We start from the raw sequence: 25089 nt of genomic DNA on the forward strand, positions 1-25089 counted from the left end.
CTGATGTGCTAAGGTTTCTTTTATGACTTCTCCCTTTTACACCTACCTATTGCCTACTTACATTATTGTCTATAAATTCTCCTATCTCTTAAGCCCCCCTAAATTCATATACCTAAGAGAATATTTGTAATATTTGGGAGTTTTGTGTTGAAATAAAAATGACCCTGTTGGAAAATGTGCATTCTGTATGTATTACTATTTTTGTTCTATAAAATGTATTCTATATTAATGTAAGTGCACATTAATTATCTAGTAAGTTACTGAAATATGTTTGTTTAGGGTATATTGGACATATGAAATGATTAAGTTTCCCTCAAGCTACTGTTCTTTTTTTTTTTTTAACCTGTGTTGCTAGGGCTTTGTATGAATGCTCTGCAAGTGACCTACCACTGAGCTATATCCCCAGCCCAAATGTTCTTCTTTTTGTAAGAGTAGGACAAACAATTTTTTGAAAGATCTTGAGATTCATTTATTTAATTATTTCAGCAAAATATGAGTTTGGCTCTCTAGATTATAATTTACCTGATTGTTATTCAATTGTTATTTGCAGAGAGGTTGTTAGGAACAGCTGGAATACCTGGATGTAACCTAGCTCTTTCTTTATACTATGATAAGGTTAACTTCACTTAGCCTCAGTCTCTATGTGAAGTGATGGGAATCATGACTTCTGTGTGGTTTAAATAAGACAATAAATGTAATTCATTTTACAAAGGTATGTGGCATTGGCAGCTAATAAAAATGATTAAGTCGTGAGAATATATTTTATCTTCAACTTAACATTCCATTATATGCCTTAGAATTCTTTCCAATGTTGCTTGGTATTCTGGTTGTCTGGGGAGGTAGTGATTTGTCTACACAATTGTGGAAAATGATTTTTTCCCCCCGTATCATTAACCTAAGAGAAAATTTATTGTTCCATTTTAAATTTGAGAATCTGAATACACATTTGTTTAGTTAATTGGGTACATATGTTAATAAGACTTAGAGTCAATGTGAACCTTATGGAATTAGCACAGAATAAATATGCTCTTGAACTTTGAGTACTTAATTTCATTGCTTTTGAAGAAATACAATTTAAATTTATTCAGTTGGTCAATAGTCTTTTGTCAGAATGTTTGTGCATAATAACAGACAATAATCTGTTGGTTCAGAAAGAAAAGTTTTTATTTTATATTCAGATAAATTACGTTTTTTTGAATGTTGTGTGATAGTATCTATCATTTCTGCCTGAATCTGTAGAATTCTCCACCTCCCCTCTCCCCCTTCCTGTTGTTGTTTGTATTGGTACTTGGGGATTGAACACAGAAAACCTTAGTGGTAACTGAGCTATATCTCCAGCCCTTTTTAAGACAGGGTCTCACTATGTTGCCCAGCCTTGCCTGGAACTTGTAATCTCTTGCCTTTGGAGTTGCCGAGATTTACAGAACTTATATAAATTTACAGATTTATGTGCCACCATGTCCAGCTAGAAATTCTACATTTTTATTTACCTTTTTTTTTTTTTTTTGGTACTACCTTTTCTCATCCATTAAGCTTATCTCTCTTCTCCTCCCTCCTCCCCTCTGCCAACCTCCCCTCAGCTGCATTAATAAATACACAATTAATTTCCTTCCTTTCTCCCCTCCTTCTCCTCTTTCCTTTCTCCCTTCCTCTCTTCTCTCCCAGGGCGTCCTCATGAGTGCTAGACAAATACTCTGTGTAACCACAGAGTTACACCCTCAGTCCAAAGATTTTTTATTTGTTTGTTTAATTTTAGTTGTCTTTAAACTTTCTTGAGTTGCAGTGGGCTCTGTCATTGGCTGTGGTTTCAGGGATCATGTAGGTAATGCTGCCCACCCTCCCCCACCCCAGCACTCTGGGAGGTGACAGATTTCTTTTGATGGGATCCTGTTCTGCCCATTCATACTCTGCCTTCACTACAGTTGTGGTGTTTATACTGTGTCAGCTTTTATTAAGATGAATTATGATCATTTCCATACAGCTGGGTAGCAGTTGTGGGAGTTTATATTATCAAAGCAAAACTCAGACTTACTCAGCCAATTTAGATGTCAATAAAACATTTGTTACTTATTTTCAGTTTTATCATTGGTTGTAATTTATACTTAGATTTGAAAATGTTACCATGTGTGACTGAGTTTATTTTAATTAAGTGTATAATTAGGCTAATGAACCTTGTAAAAATGTAGTGGTGCAATCCTTAATATAATCTAAGCAGTTAAATTTCTAATTATGCATCCAAAATCATGTACAAAGAGGCAGCCTTTCAATGCTTGCTTTCTGTGACTGTAGTTTTACTTTGACTTTTTAAAGAGAATTGTTCAAGAACTGTGAGGAAAGACTTGAAAGAGATGCCTATACAATTGCTTATTTTTGTTTGTTTGCTTAGGAAAAGTATTTGGAATGGAAAAGGATGTAGGAAACAGTAGAAGATGAGGAATGTTTGAGACTAACCAGAAAAAAAAAAAAATCCATTTGCTTGAAAAGCATATAAACTGAGTAGGGTTTACATTGGACTTATAGGGGAATTGTGGTAGGATTTTTTTTTAAACTATCCCTAATCTCTATAGTTATTTCTTTATGAAAGTGACCAGCTGCATTAGTAAATACACAATTAATTTCCTTCCTTCCTTCCTTCCTTTCTTCCTTCCTTCCTTCCTTCCTTCCTTCCTTCCTTCCTTCCTTCCTTCCTTCCTTCCTTCCTTCTGCCAGGGAATGCACCCTGGGGCACTTAACCACTGAGCCACATCCCAGCTCTTTTTATTTTTTTGTTTTGAGACAAGGTCTCCCTAAGTCACTGAAACTGGCTTTGAACTTTCAATCCTCCTACCTCAGCCTTCTGAGCTATATAGGCATACGCCTCATGCCCAGTCCTTTTTACTTTTTATACAGTAGTCTCTTCTTTTGATGGAACATGGTTGCCCCCACAAGGAACTCTGGCACTACCTGCCAATAGCAAAAATAAGGCTCTCTACCAGTGCTCAGACATGCCCAAAGGTTTAGAACCTGGCTGACTTCAGGGACTCTCTATGAAAAAAGTGTTGTGGGAGCTGCTGTACCATAGATGATAAATATTCTCTGCTTTAGAACACATACCAGTTGCTGGGTTGATTTTGCAGAATACATATCTAAAATTTGCTTTTAATGTACCTTTGATATAGCTTTAAGTTTAAAGTGATAGGTATAGAAGTAGAAATATTATATGCTTGCCCCCACACATTTTATGGGAAGCTGAATGTGTGTTATTGCTACTTCCATTTGATTTCCCCTTAGAAGTTCTTTTCCTTCTCAGTCTAGCTGTTATCTGTTCAATTTTCTTGTGAGTTTTTTTTTAATCATCATTCATTTCTATTCCTTTTGTAATCATTTTCACCTATTGGAGCAAATGAGATAATTTTGCAGATTGTACCACTTTACTTTTTAAATTAATTCATTCTTTTTGAGAGAATGATTCTAATAGTGTGGTCAAGTACTTAGAAATCAGCAGGCTACTAACTTCACCTTAATTCAGTCTGTTCCTTGATTCCCTGATCATTTGCTGTCACTCAGGGTGAAGTTCTTTGTCCTGTGCCACCTCCCCACTCCATCATGTCTATGAAGCCCAGTGATGAGTGAAAGGATTCTGAGTTATTTGCAACTATTATAGTAATGTTGGCTTCTAAAGTCTTGGTTAATAAATTTCCATTATATTTCCTGGAAATGTGCTAGTGTATTTATTTATGATTTTTAACACTTTTCTATATTTGGATTAGTGATGCATTTGGCCATATAAGAAAAGAGTCAGTATATACACAAAACATGGCATGCTTTTTTACTTTAGGATTATTATTTTAGAGTGACTAATAGGAAAACAATATCTAGATAAACACAAACCATTGACCTATTTATTTGAAAAGAACATTGATGTCACTTGTAGAAATAAAATACAGATTTCTAAGTTTCCTGGTTTTATTTATTTAGTTTGTTATTTAGGGATTTTTATCTTGCCATATTTTCCATGCTGGCCTGGGATGCCTAGGTGCAAGTAAGTCTCCTACTTAAACCTCCCATGTACCTGGGACTGAGGACATGTACCAGTGCACCAGGCATTCACACTGTTTTAAAGTGTTATAAATACTGAAAGGATCTATTGAATATAAATTCACAAATTTTAGGAAATTCGTAGTTAACTACTAAACAAGTGTCATTAAATATAGTCAAAATATATTTCCCTAGAAATTTTATGTGAGTTATTTTGGGTTACTCAAAATATTTTGGAGTACTTAAAAACATATTTATTAGTAGTCACTTTTGATTATAGAAATGGAAACATATAAGAAAATTACTTATGATTTTTCTCAATTAAAACTAATCAACTGGAGTCAATCTTGGTGTGGTATATTTTTATTTCAGGGACTGTATTCCTGCTCTTTAAAAGGTGTTCTAAGTCTGTAGAGGTGGCTTTTAGCAACAGGTGTGCTGCATCACATGTGTGGCTATGTTATGATTACCTATAGAGAGTTGAGGCCTCTTTACCTTTAAGATGTTCTTTTCATGTCTGCTTTGAAAGTCAAGAGGCCAAGTGAGTTTTTCATGTTCCAGTGGTATCAGTATCTGATTTAATTTGATTTCTTACATAGATCTTTTCCATTCATCAAAATTATAGATATATGTTATTGATTTCTTTGATTCCTCTGTGAGAACACTGCAATTGAAGATAGAAACAAGTTAAAAAATAGGGATGACTAGATTGTGGAATGATGATATTTTAATATCTTAATTATTGGTGTCCTATGGTATGGAATCTCACTTTTCCTTATATGGACTGAGACAGTTAAGTTGCTCATGCAGGTAAATCATTGTACTTTATTCTTACCTTTGAGTTGTGATAATTTTTACAATTTTAAATCCAATGTAGTAGAAGGTAACTAAAATCACCTACATGATTTATTTATTTATTTTTATTAGTCATTAATATTTTTAGATTCTAACACAAATAAATGCTAATCCTTCACTGGTGAATTACAAAAGAGAATTTGAGGATTACCTCTTTTGAATATTCTTGTAATTTGGTAGAATTGATCTTAGTATAATGGCTTTTATTATCTTTAATGATAAGCACTAGAATGGACTTGATGATTTTATAAATACTCATGAAAAAAACAAGGTTAAACTACAGAATAACAAGTGAAATGAGACTTTTGCTTCAATTGCTTTCCATTCTGTGGCATCTGTAGTATAAGTGAAAACAGCACTGAATCTGAATTCTGATCACTAACATTCTATTTTACAAAAAGCTTGTTAGAAATATGTGACTTGTTTGCCTCTGCTAAACTCAATCATCCATTCATTCAGTTGTCATTTATCAGACCTTACTACCAGCTAAGTGCTTGAGTGCATATTACTGAATCCCATCTCTTGATCTTCTTGTAGCTTGCAATGCAATAGTAGAGATAACTTGTATATATAAGAGGAGAATGAGATAAAGGGCCATAGGAAAGATATCCCTGTTGCTTAAATATAGAAGAAGGAGGTAACTATTTGGGTATATTTCTAGTGGGAAGCCTATACGTAATCCTGCAAATTGTTATTCTGTTGATAAGTATATAGAAGTTACTGGAAATTATGACGTCTTAACTTTAAAATATATGGATTCTGAATTCTAATATCATTTTTTTGCTCCTCAATGAGGATTATGAAAGAAAATGCAAACTTAGAAAGTCTCAAAAATAAGTTCACCTAAAAATCTGTATTTAATCATGATACAGAATTTATGCCAATTACCAAATAAAAAATAGCAATCATACTAGTTTAAAATTCTTGTTGCTTCTGCATCTTAGGCATTTATTGTTTATTCTGAGATATATTGAGTAGTCCTGTAATTTAAGAAGTTAGTTGTCCTAGAGCAAGCATATTAATAATTTTTATTTTTTTCTCCATTGCATCTTGGAAAGTTCATTCAAACTTTTCTTTTAATCTGAAGTTTTAGTGCACATTTGAGAACATCAAATAGTGACTGACATTATTTGAAACTCTTACTGACTTTTTTCTGTTTCTCTTTAAGTGGAAATACTAGCAACAAATTACTTCCTTTACTGGGTAATCCTAACCAGGTCTGATACTCACAATATTAGATTCTATTAAATTCAAGTGACATGCATGGAGAATCTATTATTTCTAAAGTCTTTCCTATTACCTTCTGAAACCTTTAGTGCCATGAGGTTAGCTGTTCCTGGTTATCTTTTCTTTAACAGAAAGGCAGAGGTTGCCATCAGCAGTGTATCAGCTGACTTAAAACAGAAAACTACGAAAGCCATGCACAAATGTGGGCTCATCTAGCTCCACATTGTGGTACCCTCCAACCCATTAGGCAAGCTGTGTTTGAAGCAGTTTTCAACATACACTATAAAGATTATATTGTATGAAGCTTGTTTCAGAAATATAAGCCATAAAACGATTTCTTGTATTTATTGAAATGGTGCATTTCTACACATCATTTAGACTGTTTTGATTTTTGTGTTTGTATTAATTATGTCTTAGTGCAACCCTTTATAAGGGAGTTTTTCTAAACACGATATCGGCATTAAAGTAATATGACATTGTGCGTGGTGGAAATATTACATGTGTAATAATTTGCATCCTTAATGTTCCAGAACCCTGGGTTTATTAGTAAAACGATTGGAGAAAGGTGGTAAAGCTGAACAAGAAAACCTTTTTCATGAGAATGATTGCATTGTCAGGATTAATGATGGTGATCTACGGAATAGAAGATTTGAACAGTAAGTGTGTGGTGGCTGCACTGTGTTCCTTTTCTGCTTTAGGCATGATGGAGTATAGTGGGTTGAAAAGCTCCAAACATGTCTGAGATTCTCTGTGTACTGCACCTGTTTTCTGCCACCATCTAACTTTTAACAATTTAACCAAACTCAAGGTAATTAACACCATTAGACTGTATTTCAGAATGACCTCTGACCAATAGAGCTGGTCTTGGAATAATCTGAGCCCAGTTTAGGTTATACAGTGATACAGTTCTGTTGCTTCTTCACCTTTTGAGAAACTCAGCAATGTGCTCATCTGTATTATCCTTTAATTCACATTTTCAATGGTTGCACATAATATGCCTTACTATATATATATATAAAAAAAAAAAGCTTCCTTGAACCACAATATTGTGTCTTCATTTCCTTTTTCCTGACTGAGGACCTTATTCAATTAAAAACAAAAAGTTGGCCAGTTCCTGTTAAAGGGGCATGTGTGAGCAGAAGAATAGTGAAGAAGAACCATGGCTTTGAACATTTTAGACGAGGACTCTATCACTGAGCTATACATCCCCCCCACTTTTTCGGGGGTGGTGGTGGTGGTAATTCTTGTTCTTGAGATTTTCTTGCATAAACAATCTTGAATTAATTTTGCTGATAACTGATGAATAGGTAGTTGCTCTCTATGGTTTCCCAAGTTTATTTATAAATTTATTTCTCTGAAAACTCAAAGGGCTTCTTTGTTAGGGAAATATTTAATAAATTTTACAATTTGTATAGATTGTCTCCTAGGGAGAAGGCTGCATTTGATTTCTATTAATATTAAAATTAGAATGTCCCTGTTGTTCTTAAAACTTGTTTAATAATTTACAGTTGAGAGCATTCTATTGTATTTTATCCATGATCATAGATAATTTTGCCATTTTTATTTAGAGAATGACAAATTTATATTTGGAGACATAGCTCTGCTTATATCAGAGCTTGCAAACTTGGTTAATAAATGGGTTATCAGAATTTTGCTTTTCAGGTTTAACACTCTGTCAGTTCTTATTGCTTAATTAGTATACTTAATTAAGCTCATAATATCTTCTAGTCTGCTGGTCTTAATTTGCTAATCTTCCATTCTTTCTCAAACCCAGAGCACAACATATGTTTCGCCAAGCCATGCGTACACCCATCATTTGGTTCCATGTGGTTCCTGCAGCAAATAAAGAGCAGTATGAACAACTTTCCCAAAGTGAGAAGAACAATTACTATTCAAGCCGATTCAGTCCCGACAGCCAGTATATTGATAACAGGAGTGTGAACAGTGCTGGACCTCATGCACTGCAGAGAGCACCCAGACTGAGCCACCCACCTGAGCAGATAGAAGCTCACCCACGACTACCTCATAGTGCACACCCCTCCGCAAAACCACCGTCAGCCCCGGCTCCGGCCCCACAGAATGTATTTAGCTCAAGTGCAAGCAGTGGTTATAACACCAAAAAAGTAGGCAAGAGGCTCAATATCCAGCTGAAGAAAGGTACGAGCTATCTAATTTTTCTTTGAAATTGCTTTTAAAAGTCAACTGACTAATCCAAATATCTTGAGTTGATTGATTATTTTTGTCCAATGCTGCGGGTAGAACCCAAGGCCTTGCATATGCTGGGAAAATGTTATAACAAGGAGCTACATCCCCAGCCTAGCACCTTGAATTTGATTAAAGATTAAAAACAAAACAAAAACCTTATTTTTTAAAATGGATTAAAAGCTGTATTTTTGTGCTTTTCATATTCGTATGCTATATAGAAATTAAAAGTAAAATTTAAAAAATTAAGACTTCATGATGTAAGTTTATGAGAAGAAGGTATCAGGTACTGTTGCAGTAAAATTTTTGATAATGAGTGGAAAATGTTTCAGGGCATGACCCCCCAAACAAAACCAAAGTGAGAATTTGATTGTTTTGGCAAATATGGCCCTCAAAGAGGCCTCTAGAGATTGTCTACTTCAGTTCCAGATGGGGAGTGACTGGTTTGTGGCTGTTAGTTGTTTGTGGTAGGTTGTCAAGAAGTCAGGTCTTGTCTCTTGTCTCTTGCTTTTCCAGAATACTACATTGCTTTCCCTCTCTTCCCCTTCCTTCCTTTGTTCTTTCCTTCCTTCCTTCTTGGGAATTAAACTCAGGCTCTTGCATGCTAGGTAAGTGATCAACCACTGAACTATATCCCCAACCCTTTTTTTGAGTCAGGATCTGTCTTAGGTGCCCAACTGGTTTGGAGCTTGCAGTCCTGTGCCACAAAGCCCACTCATTGCTTCCCTTTCCTAAGGTGAAAGGTATTGCTAATTGTGTTTGTACACTGTCATTTAAGTCTCCCTTTCCCATAGATGGTGGATCCATGTATATAGGGAATGTGCTGTTCCAGTTTGCTGCCTCTACAGCTCAGAGCAGACTGCTGGACTCCACTTTCTGGTTTTCAACTGGTAAACAGAGCACTGAGATACTTTGGCTGTTCATGTTCCATTATATTAGAGGATTTTGATATATTTTAAAAGCATGTCTTTTGAAATAGTGTCATTATAAAAAATATTTTTATGAGCTCACCCAACTCCTGAACTTTGATGGAAATTAATCCATAGAGTAATTTCCTCATGTCATATGGCTGTTGGCAGAAGATTCCTACTCGAATGTTTTCCATATCCTGACATTCAGACAATCTTCTTTCTATTTGGGGTAGCATTTACAAGGTTTTAAGCTCTGCAACTGCTATTTCCTTTCTAAGTCATATTCTTTCTTTGAACTTTTTGTGAACCACAAGTTCCTTATTTCTGGTTACTGATTTTCAAGCTCCAAATACTTGGTTGACAAGATCAGGAGTTGACAGCTTGCCTGCACCACTTGCAAATACAGAGCCTATCAGCAGAAACCCTCTCTAACTGTTAATTCCCAAATGAAAGAAATATCAGATCCTCTTTCCTCATTTTTTCTCTACTTAAATCACAGGCACTAGTTTTTAACCAAGAACTTATCAAGAACTACAAATAGAGTTGTATAAAAATAAAAGTCTACCTGAAATCTCTCCACAAAGGTAGAGTATCTTAGTTGGCCATTGCCATAAAGGTATTAGTTTAATAAATATGGTTTTTCTTTTAGATTGATGGAGGAATATTCATTTAGTTAATTATAGTTTTCCCACAATCAGTAGGCTTAACAAATTGTGGTTATAATATGCACTTTATTAATGAAGTGAAATTTTATTTGCTAGTAAGAGAACTATTTGGCTGGAATTAGTAGTTTTATTTTAATAGCGTTTAGAAAGATATGATTGCATCTACACAGCTAATTTAGAAATGGTATGCTTAATCAATATAAGAGAAATGGAAATGGTGGTTTACTTTTAAATATTTTTCTGACCTTGAGTAATCTAAATGATATAGAGCCTCATAGATTTCTCCTGATTTTAATTTACTGTGAGAACGTATAACAAAAAGTGCATACTGCCTATGCAACTGCCAATTCTTAAAATATTCTACATAAACATAAGTTATGTTTACCATACATAAATAGGAAGAAGGATACTGATTGCCTTTGATTAGGACTAAATAAAGACAATTTAATTATAGTGATTTTATGAGAATTTAACAAGATTTTATTGTCGTTAATAATGTTTTTATCAGTTACAGTTAACATTTTAAACATTTTTAAGAAAGTATATTAAAATATACATTTTTAACATTTTAACATATTATTGTTACAGTTAACATTTTAAACATTTTTAAGAAAGTATATTAAAATATACATTGTATGCATTAGTTTGAAACTTTAATATCAGTTCAATTGTGAATTAGTATGCTTCATGTGACAGTGATTATTCAAAAACTGGTATTCTTAGTTCTACAAAGAGGAGCCTTCAGGATGATGTCTCTTTGGCATAATTTTGGAACTATGTCATTTAACATGACAAAATATAATAGCCCCAATGTACTTGCTTCCATAATTATGATTTCTTAATATTTATTGCCATTTGGCATTCTCAAATACCCTGCTCTTTTGGAGAAATTAGCTTTTTAATAAAGTCAAAGGAGAAGGTCAGTAATCTGTTTCAGTCAGTTCAAAATGTTTTGTTGGCTTTGCTAAATGAAAATTGATATCTATTTATCTTTCTTTTAAAGGTCATTGTGTGAACTTTTAGCTTACAGATTTAGGGGTTATTGCTGATATTTTAATAGTATTGAGGTTCATATAACAGTCAGTCTTTATAGTTCATACAAATTAATATTGCAAAAGGAGAATAATTTAGAATTCTTTCTTAATAAATGTTACTGCATGTCATTAAGAGTTCTATGAAAGCGCAGGGACATATGGAAACGTCCCAACAGAATAATTAGGAAAATTTCTTATAGACAATATGCCATTCAAATCTTCTGCACTGAAGACTTAAAACATTAACAGTCTAGGCACATTAATGTGGTTTCAGATTAGAAGTAAATGAATATTTTGTTTTAACTATAGAATACTTATGATGGGTATTGTTACTGGTATAATCAAGTATTTATTGATGCTTTGGTTCTTCTTTAACTCACATTTCTATTTGCTCATCGTTATAACAGTTAATGTTATATGTTTTATTATAATTTTGTACTGAATGTTGCATTAAATTAATGTACTCTAGATTTTTTAAGTTTACTGAGCACTGTACTCTCATAATGAGCAAGTATTTTTCTCTAATATTATGAAAATGAAACTAATATCCTATGAATTAAGGTTTTAAAAATACTTAGATATTACTCATTTTTATTATATAAAAAATTTTATTATAATAAATTCTGATTGATTAGAAGTTTGTCATTATGTTCAAGGATTTTTTTCTTGCCACATTTTGGCTTATTGCATGGTCATTCTTGTGACATACAGTGTTTTTAGACCCTGTATGGAACTTATATAAGATCGTTTGTCAAGACACTAGTATTGCTGTATGTATATACATGACTGTATGACCAATGTGATTCTGCAACCTATATACTCAGAATAATGAGAAATTATACCCCATTTGATTCAAATGTCTGATATGTCAAAATCATTGTACTGTCATGTTAAATTAAAACCAAAAAATTAAAAAAAAGAAGTCTGCTAAAGAAGTGAGAATTATAGAAATCAAGAAACTAAATTATAAATGCCTCATTAATTTTAGTACCCTTCAGCATTATAGGGTGAACTTTAGATTTGGTGGCCATGGTCTGAGGTGAATTATGCAGTGAATAATTTGCCTTTGGTGGCCAGGAGTGGGAGAGCAGGGAATATATGTGGTAACTATATAATCTTTTGTTAAGTTCTCTTCCAATTGACAAAAGTAATACAGTTCATTCTCTTAGTAAATAGCTGTTCTTGTGGTTGTTCTTGGAATTTGAGGAGAATCTGTTACATGTATCTAGAAATATTTCTCATTTCGTTATTCTCATCTCACTGAACATTTTCTTTTTCTCCTTTGCTTCTATCTTTTACTTTTCAAATCTTAATATCATTCTTGCACAATAATATTTGATTATTTAGCTACCATGGGTTTTCACAGAAGTTTTTTTTTCTTTGTTCTTGTAAAGCAATTTAATTTATTTGATACTTAAAGACTTAAGATAGACTTGAAAGCTTTCAGCAAGCATATTTGTACGCTAAAACCTTCCTCTGTTTTTGAGAAGATTGCCATGTCTTTTTAGATGAGTGACTTTTGATAGGTAAAGCATTTAAACCTTAATGTCATTTAACGTGACAAAATATAATAGTAGTCTACCTCCAAAAAATTATTAAACCTTTTTAAGTATTAGAAAAAATGTTGGGCATTCATTGTGAAAATTACAAATCTTTAAGATGAGGTAGAGAATAATAAAACTCCTTATGTAAATATGTGTACATGAGTGTGTACATGTGTAACATTCAAGGTACTTCATTTCAGTTTTAAAATTTTCTTTCATGTGTAGGTACAGAAGGTTTGGGATTCAGCATCACTTCACGAGACGTCACAATAGGTGGCTCAGCTCCAATTTATGTGAAAAACATCCTCCCCAGAGGGGCTGCCATTCAGGATGGTAGACTGAAGGCAGGAGATAGACTCATAGAGGTGAGTGATATTTTCTAGGTACTGTGTTCCATCATTTCTGAAAAATTATGTTTACAAGAGTCAACTTGTAAAGTATTTTCATAAAATGGATATTATGTATTTGTGCAGAAGTATGCATCCCCAAACCACGTATTTCTCTTCTACTTCAGGTTTTCTCAGTTTATCTAACAGAGTTATACATACATTTTGTTTATGAAATAAAGTGGTATTTTATTATGTATAAGTACCATATCAATAAGTTTGTATTTCTAGAGGGCTTTATAGTTCTGTCTGGCATAGCTGTGCTTTTTTTTTAAAATCTACTTTTTAATCAGAGCAGAGATACATAAATAAAATCAGTGTGTCTTGAAGAAAGGAACAAGTTTGAAATGCAGTGTGGAGAATGAAGTGAGATGCAAAAGTCCAATAATAAAACAGTTTCTGAGAATTTTCTTCCTGTACTTCATGTTTTTTTTGGTTCATTGGTTTTTGAAGCCATCCTAGAAATATATACATGTATATAATTTCTGTCTGTGGAAATATTTGTTCATGTAGGAAAAAAAAGAAGACACAAATGAAGAAACAGGATACTTTTTTGGCTGTTTTTCCTAGTGTTTTCTGTAGAAAACATATTCTAATGTTCTTTCTTCGTGTGTGTGTGTGTGTGTGTGTGTGTGTGTGTGTGTGTGTGTGTGTTGCTGGAGATGGAATCTGGGGCCTGCTGCATGCTAGGCAAGAGCACTTCCACTGAGCTGCACCCCAGCTTCTGTGCTTTTCCTTCTTCCTCCTCTTCTCTCTTGCAATCTTGCTCCTTGTCTTTCTTGATAATCACTTTATTTTTAAGTCTCTCTTTTTCACAATTTCTTCATCTTTACAACATTACAAAAGTTTTTGCTTATCTTTTTGAGCAATTGGAATGGCCTGGAAGCTGTATATGTTCTGAGTTAGACTTGATTTTCTATTAGCTGTCAGCTTTGCCTTAAATCTGAAACTTCATATTTGCATGTTTCACACCCGACTGGTATGAAATCTGATATCTAATAGTTGCATTCATGTAATGGTGAAAATTTGGCAGACTCAGTTTTTTCTGAGTATCTGAATATTTGGAATCTTTCAAAGAAAAAATATTAATGGATTTATTTTTTTTCTCTTTTATCTAGATTAGATTTTTTTCCATTTTTCTTGGAATCTATTATCATCTGTTTCCAGCAATTCCTTAAAATTAGTCCTATTGAGCTGTAGACAATGGTTTTAGTAGGAAGGGCCAAGTTTTAAAACATATTTTAACAACAGGAAAAATTTGATATTAAAATTTAAGTAATATATTTATTTGCCATAAATAATATTATTTTGGGGCAAAATAAATAATATGAAAGTATTTTAAAAGAAACTTATGTTCTTATTTTGTCGAGTATAAAGTGCTTTCTAATACTGATGTTATACTTCTTGTGAGATAAATCAATGAGATTCTAGGAGAATGGGTTATTCCAATTCACTTTTTCCTACTTGAATTTTCTTATAACATGGGAAACAATTGAGATGAAATATTACTTCATTTCAAAATTATCATTATCTTGTAGTGATTCTTCTGTAATATTTGATGTTTTACATTTTAAGCATAATGTTTTTTCTTCATTGTTACTTTCCTGAAACTTAAAATATTTATGCCAAATTATTTCCTATTTTTTATTTTTTCTACTTATCAGAGTAATACTGTTTTATTTTAATACGAGAAAACCAGTGATACACAAGATCATTAAAATATCAGTTCAGGGGCTGAGGATGTGGCTCAAGCAGTATCGTGCTCGCCTGGCATGCGAGCGACCCGGGTTCGATCCTCAGCACCACATACAAACAAAAATATGTGACCGCCGAAAAATAAATAAATAGAATTTAAAAAAAAAACAACAACCACTGCTATTCTTTAAAAAAAAATCAGTTCAAAGTCAAGATTTTTATTGACTTGGCATTTTAGTTGTTTTCGTTTATTACTTGTTACTTGTTAATTCCTAGTGCTTGTAGCTTTTGTTTTATTGATGTGCACTAAAAGATTTATTACTTCCTAGCATTCTTCTAGATATCTGGTCTAGGTTGCTTTGTTTTGTTTTCAATCATAGAAGCTTAGTGGTAACCAGGTCATGGCAGAATTTAGCATAAAATGAGTTATATTTTATACCAAATATGGTCAATTCTAGAACATGTGTCTTCTGTTAACAATCTGTACAGAATTGCAACTGAAAATTTTTTATTTGTTTTTAGGTAAATGGAGTAGATTTAGCAGGCAAATCCCAAGAGGAAGTTGTTTCCCTGTTAAGAAGCACCAAGATGGAAGGGACTGTGAGCCTTCTGGTCTTTCGCCAGGAAGACGCCTTTCACCCAAGGGAACTGGTGTGTAAATTTAGAACACATGAAAGATTTCTGATGTACATGAGCCAGGGATCTGGGTTAGCTACCTGATGGTGAATGTTTATGGAGACAGTTTCTAAGGAATTTCTTTATTTTATATTTCTTTCTATCCTAACTTAATATAAGCATTTTGTTGCCTTCCCTAATCTGACTTGGAAATGGATATCCACAATAGTGAACATTAGGATATTTAAAAACACATTGTAGGGGTATTTTCTAGGACATCAAATATTTATCATTATTCACTTTCAGATGAACCATTTGAATAAAGACATCAGTGATCTCATAACTGTCACTCCAAAGGCTGTCATCAAAAGCTTGCCATCTTCTCCCCAGCACATGACAAAATTTCATATTTTCTTAGTAGCTTAGCCAAATGTAGATGGTCACATACGAAAAGGAGTTTCTTGAAAAAAATTACTGAAAATAAGAAGACCTAGCTGTCAATAAGTTCCAGGGCTATTATTGACCAAAAAGATCACATTGTTTGGAATGACATAAATGAAATAAAAAGTCATTTGTTTGGAACAAATCAACTTTACTTTTCACTGCTTACATCAAGAAGTTCAACTATTAGAAACATTTACATGGCATTGGTATGAATGAAATACATATATTAAATATACATTGTTCTGAATGTTTCTTCTTCAAAAAGTACAATGTTTCAGTTATATATAAAATGACATAATTGGAGAAACTGCCTTTTCTTTTTATGTGGTGAGAAAATTGCTTTATTTCAAACATAAGTGGTATTTTAAATGTTTCAAAACAGTTTGTACCTGGTAAGAATATTTGACATCTTTTTCAGCTAGCTTGTTATTTCATCTAAAGGTAAATTACTATGTATAAATTTGGCAAGGTTTTAAGGTACAGTTCCCAAATTGATCATATAATTCTCTTAGATAATAACTCATGTATGGTTGCATCATTGTTGACAAAATTTTTCTTTGCTTATCAATAAATATTTTTGTTTTCCATATGAATTACATATATTCATATAAATAGTTATTTAAAATAGAGTTTCTTTTCAGTCATTAATTTAGCATCCCTTGATCCTAACACTCTCTGTGATTTTTGTGGAAATTTCATATGGTGATAGGGGTTGAAAAGTGAACACTTGTGTTTTAGGTTGATTTTGAATAAATTATGAAAGCTTCTTTATATTTAAAAATGTTTAATGCATTATTCCTCAATTTAAATTCAGTTTTCCATTTTCCCCCCACTGTTATCCAATTTTGTGCTTAAAATGCCACCTGATCCTAAATCTGGAGATGTCTCTATTAAATTGTAAATGAGCACTTACCAAAACAACAACTAAGCTTTCCATGTGATTTGATGAAGCTTTAATTCTTCCTGGGTGTATCCAAGCCATGATAGTTAGCATCATTAGATTGCCAAAGCTTCCACACTGCTCTTCAGCAGCCTTCTCAGAGTGAGTGCCAACGTATAGACAGCCCAAGGTTATTTAGGTTCTTCTGGTCCAATTTTGATCTTTCAGGCTTCTGTTTTTCCCGTCTGCTGCCTCTTCTTGTTTTTTTTCCCCCCTTGGTTATTTAATTTATTGCTTGTGAGCTTTTCATTAAGGAACGAGCCAGTAGGCCGTCAGTCAGTCCATTATGTATGTTGCAGCTGCCTTTCACGATTTAAAAGAATAAAATTCTGAAAACTTAAGTTAAAGGGTGGGTGGGTGCATTTAATGCTCATCTTTGAATCCAATTAGTGCAACTCTTTTCCTCTGTTGAGGATTTCTGTGTTTCACTTCTGCGGGTCTTATGCTGAATACTTTTATTAGTTTTGCCCTTAAAAAATAAATAAATGAAAACATTACCCCAAGAACCAACCTTGTAAGTACTCTATATTAGATGAAAAGAATAGTGTGTTTATTCCCTGTGTAATATTTTAAAATATGAAGTTGTGGTTCAGACTGTGATTCAGACTGATTTATCTATCTAGTTATGAAATGATCCAATACCTTAAAACCTAGATTTGGTTGAAAAAATTTAAAAACCAAAATTAGAAACGGTGCCATGATTAGGAAAGAACTTTGGTGAGATTTGTTTTCCTGCAAGTAATACATTTATGATGTTCTATGAATGACCAAGTAAAAGTTATATTTAGAAAAGTTTCTGAAAACCCCCACACAAACACCACACACATCAATGAAAGTTTGGGAGACAGAGAAATCCATCAACCATAATATAATCACCCTTCATCTAGTTGGTAGATTTTAAGAACCAGCAAAATTTCCATTAAAATAAAGCTTTGTGTCCCTGTGTGTTGAAGATGGCTTTGGTCAGTCTGTATTTATATTTTTCTTCGATTCTTCTAGAATGCAGAGCCAAGCCAGATGCAGATTCCAAAAGAAACGGTAAGAGCTTTGTCTTTTGCAGGATGCAGAGATGTTGGAAAGATAAATGGAACTAACTTCTTACTAATTAAACATGGAGTAACTTGTCCTGCCTTTTTCCCAAAGTGGTCTTATTTTTAAATGATTCATGGTTACTACCCTATATAGAGGATACTTTAGATTATTTTTGGTCAGATAGGAATAAAAAAGAGAGATTACTTTCCTGTTACTCATTACGACTTGGTGAGGTTATTAGTTGGATAGATATGCAAAGTATTTCACTAGTTGTGAAATACTCTGTTGCTATCAAATGGGAAAAAAGGTAAAAAACTTGAAAAAAAATAAGCTAGAGTAAAGCTAAGTGAATAAAATAAAAATGTATTTTAAAGAGTAAAATTTGAAATGATATGTCAGCAATTGGGCTAAACACAGTTGTCATAATAACTATAAAGGGGGAAATTTCTCTTAATAAAATTCAAGTACTGGCAACTCAGATTAAAATTAAAATGTAGTTGTGTCATGTTTAGAAGATGGATTCTGATTCAGGCTGGCAGGAAGCACTAGCACAGAAATGCTGGGATTGTCCTGTCAAGTCTCTGCCATAACGTACATGGGGCAAATAGAGAGGAAGTATTATATTGAGATATAATATTATTGTGTAGAAATTCTAACAATCAGGACCTTTTGTATATCAAACAACATAGCATAACCATATATCATTGTCAAACTGTTATATATATAAAATTGAACAAAACCTTATCAATAGAGGGTAACGTATCTTTCCAAAAGTTGTCATGTTAAATAAGGCAAAAAAAGTGAGACTTTAAAAGAATTTGAGTAATGTAATTAATAGGTTTGACATTTTTTATAAATTTATAAGCAGGGAACTTTGAATTAATAAACAAATGGAATGTTATTTTTGAATATTTAATTATTCTAAAAATGGATGACAATCAACCTTCAGAGTTAAATCACTAAAGCACGTTGAGAACATTACACATTGATAAATTTGGGCTGTAAAAGTAATAGACTTACATTTTTGTTTGTGAAACAAATAGGTCAAAACCATAGTGGTAATTGCCTATTGGGAATGTAGGCTAGGGATGAGAGGAAATTGAACAGATTGCTTATAAAGACTAAAATGGAGTATGAGAATAATTTATATTATTTGAAAAGACAGAAATTGTGGCAGAGTATAATATAAAGCCAAGGATTTAAATCAGCTTTGTATCACTATAGGAATATACAAGTAGATCATTTCAAACAGATTGGCAATTATGAAAACAAACATGGTATGTATATGTATGTGCATGTATCTTAAAGATGGCATTTCATCTTTTAGTGGTAAAATATGTGTTACTTAGTGTTTATAACAGTTGGCCAGTCACTTTGTAAAATTAAATATTTTCTTTTTTGGTGCTGGAAATTGAACCCAGAGCCTTGTATCTGCTAAGCACGTGCTCTACCACTTAGCTACACCTCCAGCTTGCCTTTCACTTTGAAAAGTTAGATTTCTTCCTCTTGGTGTACATGAAAGTAAATCCCAGTTCCATATAAATTTTAACCTAAAAAAGTATTAGACTTTTTTTTGGAAGAAAGTATATGAAAATTTCTTTGTGTAATGAATGCCTGTCTAAGGATGATGAATTGACAAATTACACACACACACACACACACACACACACACACACACACACACACACACCACCAATGAGAGTTCTTAGTATTTTTCAATTTAACAATCGTGCAAAAAACATACCTGTGCCAATGATTCATTTTTTCACTTTCAGCATATTATTCAATAAGTTACAGGAGTATTCAGCACATTTTATGTAATAGGTCTTGTGTTAAAGATGATTTTGCCCAAATATTGGGTATTGTAAATATTTTGAACACATTTAAAGTAGGCTAGAATAAGTTATGATGTGTAGTAGATTAGGTGTATTAATTGCATTTTTTGACTGATGATATTTTAAATTAGAATGAGTTTATCAGGATGTGATTATATGTGTGTCAAGAGAAAATGATCTATCTATCTATCTATGTATATAGATAGATATATGCACTTTTTTTTCTGTATATCAATAACTTCATCCTAAAACAGTTGCAAGCTAAAGACGTAAGTATTTCCATTGTGATCCTTGTGTGAAGTGCCATTCCTTTGTGGTTCTGTCTTAGCAGCATAGAACTTTTTGGGAAATAGAATGACTTCCCACATAATCAACATATTTTAACATCTCTAACATTCTAAGATAGGAAATAATGGTGTAAAACATGTAGTCAGTCCTGTTGAGGAAACTGATGATTTGCCATATGATATTGAAAATTTGGCAGACTCAGGTTTTTCTGAGTATCTGAATATTTGGAATCCTACAAAGATCCTCCCTGTGATCCTTCCTTAAAATATGAGGACCACCAGGTATGGTTGCAAAGAATCCTGTAATCCCAATGAATCAGGAGTCTGAGGCAGGAGGATCATAAGTTTAAGGCCAGCCTTAGTAATTTAGGGAGACACTCAGCAATTTAGACCCTGCCTGAAAATGACAAAATGAAAAGGGCTGGGAATGTAGTTCAATGGTAAGGTGCTTACGGGTTCAATCTCTGGTACCAAAAAGAAAAAAAGAAATTCAAGGGCCAGTTCAATCCACCAGCCTTTGTGTTCTTAATAGCATGTCAGAGTTACAGAGAGTTGTGATAAAGAAATAAGTAGGGTGCACATGTGTGTGTATCTGGCTTCTGATTGTAAATAGAAACCTCTTTTTTTCCTAATAGAAGTTTTCCAAACTAAATCAAAAGCATAGTTTTAAATTATAACAAAGAGTTTTGCTTCTTAATTTATATGTCCTTTTATATTTGTGTCTCTCTTTAAACTCTGGCTATACACAAACATTTTGAATTATAAAATATTTAATGTTGGTGGAGGCTGAATCTTTGCCTTTCTTTGTACCTTTTTCTGGCAAAAGTCTTTTTCATGAACTTAAAATATTGCCAATGCTTGACACATAGTGGAACTCAAGAAAAACTCCATGTTAAGACTTTACTCTTTTTATTGGTTTTCTTTTATTTTGGAGGCTAGGTTAGTGAAATCCTAAACTATACCCCTCCAACCTAGCGAGAGGGGCAAATATATCAATGATTTTACAATAAATCTGTGTCTTAATTCCCAATTCTCATTCCTTGGGGTTGATTTTGGAAGAAAACATGGTTTATCCTCTTTAAACCACAGGAAAGTTACCTGTGGTGGATTTGTTATCTTTTTTTTCTCTCTTTTTCTTGAAAGAGGTATATTATTGCTGTCTAGAGTAACATATGATTTATTCAGGATCATAGAAGTTAGTTACCCCTTGCATGTTTGGAACATTGCTTGTAACATTACAGTGCCGTTAATGACTGACATTCATTTATCTGTTGTGATTTTCCCTTTTGTGCTAAGCTCTTTATGTACATTATGTTATTTTATCTTTATTATGTCTGTGACTTAGTATTATTATCCTCTGTAAAACAGGAGAAAAAGAATTAAATTTAGGATGCTCTAAATCTTGGAGCAGGAATAAACTCATGTTGTCTTACTCTAGAATCTGCAAGGCAAATTTTACTTCTCCTCAGTATTGGTTGTTGTGAAACAATTTGGTATGTGGAATTAAAAAAAATAAGTAAATACTTATATCTAAGGTAATAAGTTTCACATGTTATGTCAACAAATGCAATTGAATTTTGTTAAAATAAAATAATCCCATGCTTATACGACATCTTATTAGTCATTATGTTGAGAAGAGATCTCTTTTAATTTTTTTATATTAGGAATGGATTATATGTAGACTCTATTGAGACATGGGCTCCATATTGGTGATTTCTGTTCACTGATCCACAGTCACTTTTGTCCTTTCCCACTTTGTTGACTGACCTTGCAGATACCCTCTCCTTACTTGTGCTCCTCTTTCCTTTGCCTGTCCATATGGACCATGGGAACTTGAAAGTCCTGTTGTTTCATATGGCTTTTCCAGACCAGATGTAGAGTTCTCTGCCTTTTTGATTCTTTATCATATTTGTTTCTATTATTTTTATTTGTAGAATGATTTTGTCTTGCTTTAACCTTTATACTTCCTTGTGATTTCAAACACCTCAAGAATAGATGCCCTATAATACCTAGCTCCAGCATTTATGCCAAGTAAAAGTTCAGTGAATTTATCAGTTATGTTAGTTACTTGCAACTGATTTAGTTTGAGAAGTAAAACATTATTAAGATTTGATGAATAGGGACAATGTCTGGTAGACCTTTGAATTTCCAAGATAAAAATTTCCTGAATATCTTCCTAGCAATGGACAAGTTACTGAGGGTAGAAGATTAGAATCTTGTTAAGGTTACCCATTCAAATTGGATAGAAAGCTGAATTCTTTAGCAAAGGCCCAAAGCCTCATGCTCCATGTCTTGGATGAGTTCCTTTGCTTTTGAAAGTCTATGAAATTTATTCACTTGGTAGGGAATATATTTTTCACTTGGTATGGAATTCATATGGATATCTGGGTTGGACTTGGTATTATTTGGGAGTTTTAGGGTCAAGGAGGGAGGTAGGGAGAGAGAGAGAGAGAGAGAGAGAGAGAGAGAGAGAGAGAGAGAGAAAGAGAGAGAGAGAGAGAGAGAGAGTGTGTGTGTGTGTGTGTGTGTGTGTGTGAGTGATTATATGAAATTGGCTCATGCCATTATGGAGGCTGGCAAGTTCACATTTGCAGAGTGGGCTGAGTGGCTGAAAACTTGAGAGGAGATGATATAATTCCACTCTTAAGGCAGGCAAGGGAGACAATGGTAAGATGAAGAATAAAGACAGTCTGCTGAAGAATTCTTGCTCAGGGAAGCTGGTATTTCTGTTCCTTTCAGGCCTTCAGCTGACTCGATGATGCCCAATCCCATTATGGAGGGCAGTCTACTCAGATTTAATTGCTTTAAATGTTACTCTCATCCAAAACACCATTTACATTATCACCTAAAATTAACCATCGCAATAATGTGAATTTATTGGCTATGAGGCCTTAACTTACCAAAATGTCAGATTCTTTCCCATGCTTCAAATAGATTAATACATACTTCCTTTGACCCCTTTCAAGAAACTAACATACACAAATTATATTGACTTCAATGATTTGGTTTTGTGCATCAGTGTTGCTGTTTATAAAATGTGTGACCCCATGAACTCTTAATGATGACCCTAAAATCTTACAGTTGTATGCTAAGTAGATTGAGTGATGTTGGGTAAAAGTAGAACTTTAAAACATAATACAGTTTAGAGACGATACTAGGCCATAAAAATAAGGTGTGACACACTTGAATTTCAAGAATTCAAAATGCATTCTAAAATGAGTAATTGGGCTTTTTCTACAAAAACCTCAGGAATATATTAGGGATTCCTTGGGACCTTCTTTGAAGATCAGAGGACACCTTCATAGGGTAACATCAGAAAGTTTATAGCCTCAATTTTGAAATCTAATGAGCTTGGAGTCAGTAAGCATGGTCATTAATAGGTTCATTTAACAATAGTTACAGTAGATCAAGTATAGGCCACCATGTTTTATCCTACCATAAGTTAACAGTTGAGCCAGGCAAAAGGAATGCTCATTAGGGAATCAATTTGTTAGTCAATTCCTCTTCATCCAAAACTCTTCAGGTTTATAAACTAAACAATTTTTAGGCTTATAATATGAATTAGTTTTAATAATAGTTAATGTATATGGAAATATTCAAAACTCTAATTTTATTTATTTTTTACTTTTTTTTTTAGTTATAGATGGCCACAATACCTTAATTTTGTTTATTTATTTTTATGTGGTGCTGAGGATTGAACCCAGTACCTACATGTGCGCTGCAAGCGTTCTACCACTGAGCCAGAACCCTAGCCCCTTAATTCTGTTGAAGAAACTAACATACACAAATCATGTTGACCTTAATGATTTGATTTTGTGCATCAGTATTGTTGCTTATAAAATGTGTGCTATCTCAAGTCCTTAAAATCTTGATGCAACCTTATTTTAAAACAATCTTATTTCAAAATTAAAGTAGAGACCCTCATCTTATACAAAATACAGTATGATGATGTGAGGGGAAGAAAAAAGAAATGTGTCATATTAGATTGGGTAGAGAGAAGTGATGGGAGGGGAGGGGAGGAGAAGAGGGAATAGGAAGGACAGCAGAATAAAATAGACACTAGTATGTACACTGTATGTACATACGTGTCTGTATAACCAATGTGATTCTGCAACCTGTACACTCAGAAAAATGAGAAATTATACCTCATTTGATTCAAATGTGTGATATGTCAAGATCATTGTATTGTCATGTGCAACTAATAAAAAAAATAAAGTAGAATGATATTTTTATGATTTTAAGGAAATCATAATGATTATGTGTAGTGCATGTCCTAAGAAAAAGGACTTTTCAAAAATATATATATACTTTTTTAAAGTTGTTGATAGAACCTTTATTTATTTATATGAGATGTTGAGAAACAAACCCAGTGCCTCACACATGCCAGGCAAGTGCCCTACCACTGAGCCCCAGCCCTAGCCCCAAAGGACTTTTTTTATATAACTATATTATATATGCATTTAGTTTTCATGTCACTTAAGTCTCTAATACAAAAAATTTGTTCAGTTTGTTTTTGTGTTTCATTTTTAAGAGCAAATTACTTTAAGTAAAATTTAAATTTTAAAGAGAAAATTACCTTAAGAAAGCCTCTCAGCTTGTGTTTATCTGATATTTCTTTAGATAAATACTTTATTGGGTAAACATTTGAGATTAATAACTGAATATATTTTCCCCATCAGTATAGTGATGTCTTGGATATTATGAATACTCAAAGTATAAAACAAAATTTCTTAGCCATAAATATCATTTAATTTCCCTAAATATGTTTGTAAGATAGTTTAATGGTTGATTGATATTCTACTGTGTAGTTATATCTGAATTTGCTTAGTGCCATATATGTAAGTTGTCTATTTAGTTTTTAGCTATGATAATTTCATCATCCTCATTGATAAATCTTTGTAGATGATCAGTTTTTTAGGCTATATTATTAATAGTAACCTTTTGGGGGGTTAGGTAACATATAAACTTAGAGAGGCTTTTATTATCAAATTGGCTTCCACAGTGTACCTTTTACACATTCATCAGCACATCACGTTACGTGCCCACTTCAGCACACTTTCTACATTGTTGGATACCATATTTTACATATAAACTTCCACAATGGAGAAGGGCTAATGTTGAGAGAGAGATCAAGGAATTATAGAAGAGAGAGAAATTATTTGCTGAGTCATTTATTTCTTTGCAGAGCCTCAAATCAAATTCTGTGGTCACTTCTGTAATTTTATGGTCTTATGGCATTTGGAACATATTTCTTTGCCTCCTGTCATGGTAATCAAAATCCTTGTGTATCAAGCAAGATCATGTGATTGATTATTTTTGTGATTGTTATTATTTCATGTGATTATTTTTCTGTCTCTTTACACAATTGACTATCATTTCATTTTCTTTAGATGGGCTTGT

At 33.1% G+C, this 25089-nt stretch overlaps 1 protein-coding gene across 24 annotated transcripts in view; it reads left to right on the forward strand.

Annotated features, from left to right (window-relative positions):
* Pard3 (par-3 family cell polarity regulator) overlaps nucleotides 1-25089 on the forward strand; it is a 669836-nt gene that overhangs the window by 385032 nt on the left and 259715 nt on the right. For 17 of the 24 annotated variants that reach the window (XM_078023399.1, XM_078023411.1, XM_078023404.1 and 14 more), the window contains 5 exons: nucleotides 6630-6755; nucleotides 7874-8256; nucleotides 12681-12820; nucleotides 15059-15187; nucleotides 17535-17573. In XM_078023399.1, coding sequence (XP_077879525.1) covers nucleotides 6630-6755; nucleotides 7874-8256; nucleotides 12681-12820; nucleotides 15059-15187; nucleotides 17535-17573 — 817 coding nt within the window. The remainder of the gene's footprint in view (nucleotides 1-6629; nucleotides 6756-7873; nucleotides 8257-12680; nucleotides 12821-15058; nucleotides 15188-17534; nucleotides 17574-25089) is intronic. The other 7 variants (XM_078023416.1, XM_078023403.1, XM_078023405.1 and 4 more) reach the window with 1 other exon arrangement.

Source organism: Ictidomys tridecemlineatus, chromosome 10, assembly GCF_052094955.1.
Source record: "Ictidomys tridecemlineatus isolate mIctTri1 chromosome 10, mIctTri1.hap1, whole genome shotgun sequence".
Classification (NCBI taxonomy): Eukaryota; Metazoa; Chordata; class Mammalia; order Rodentia; family Sciuridae; genus Ictidomys; species Ictidomys tridecemlineatus.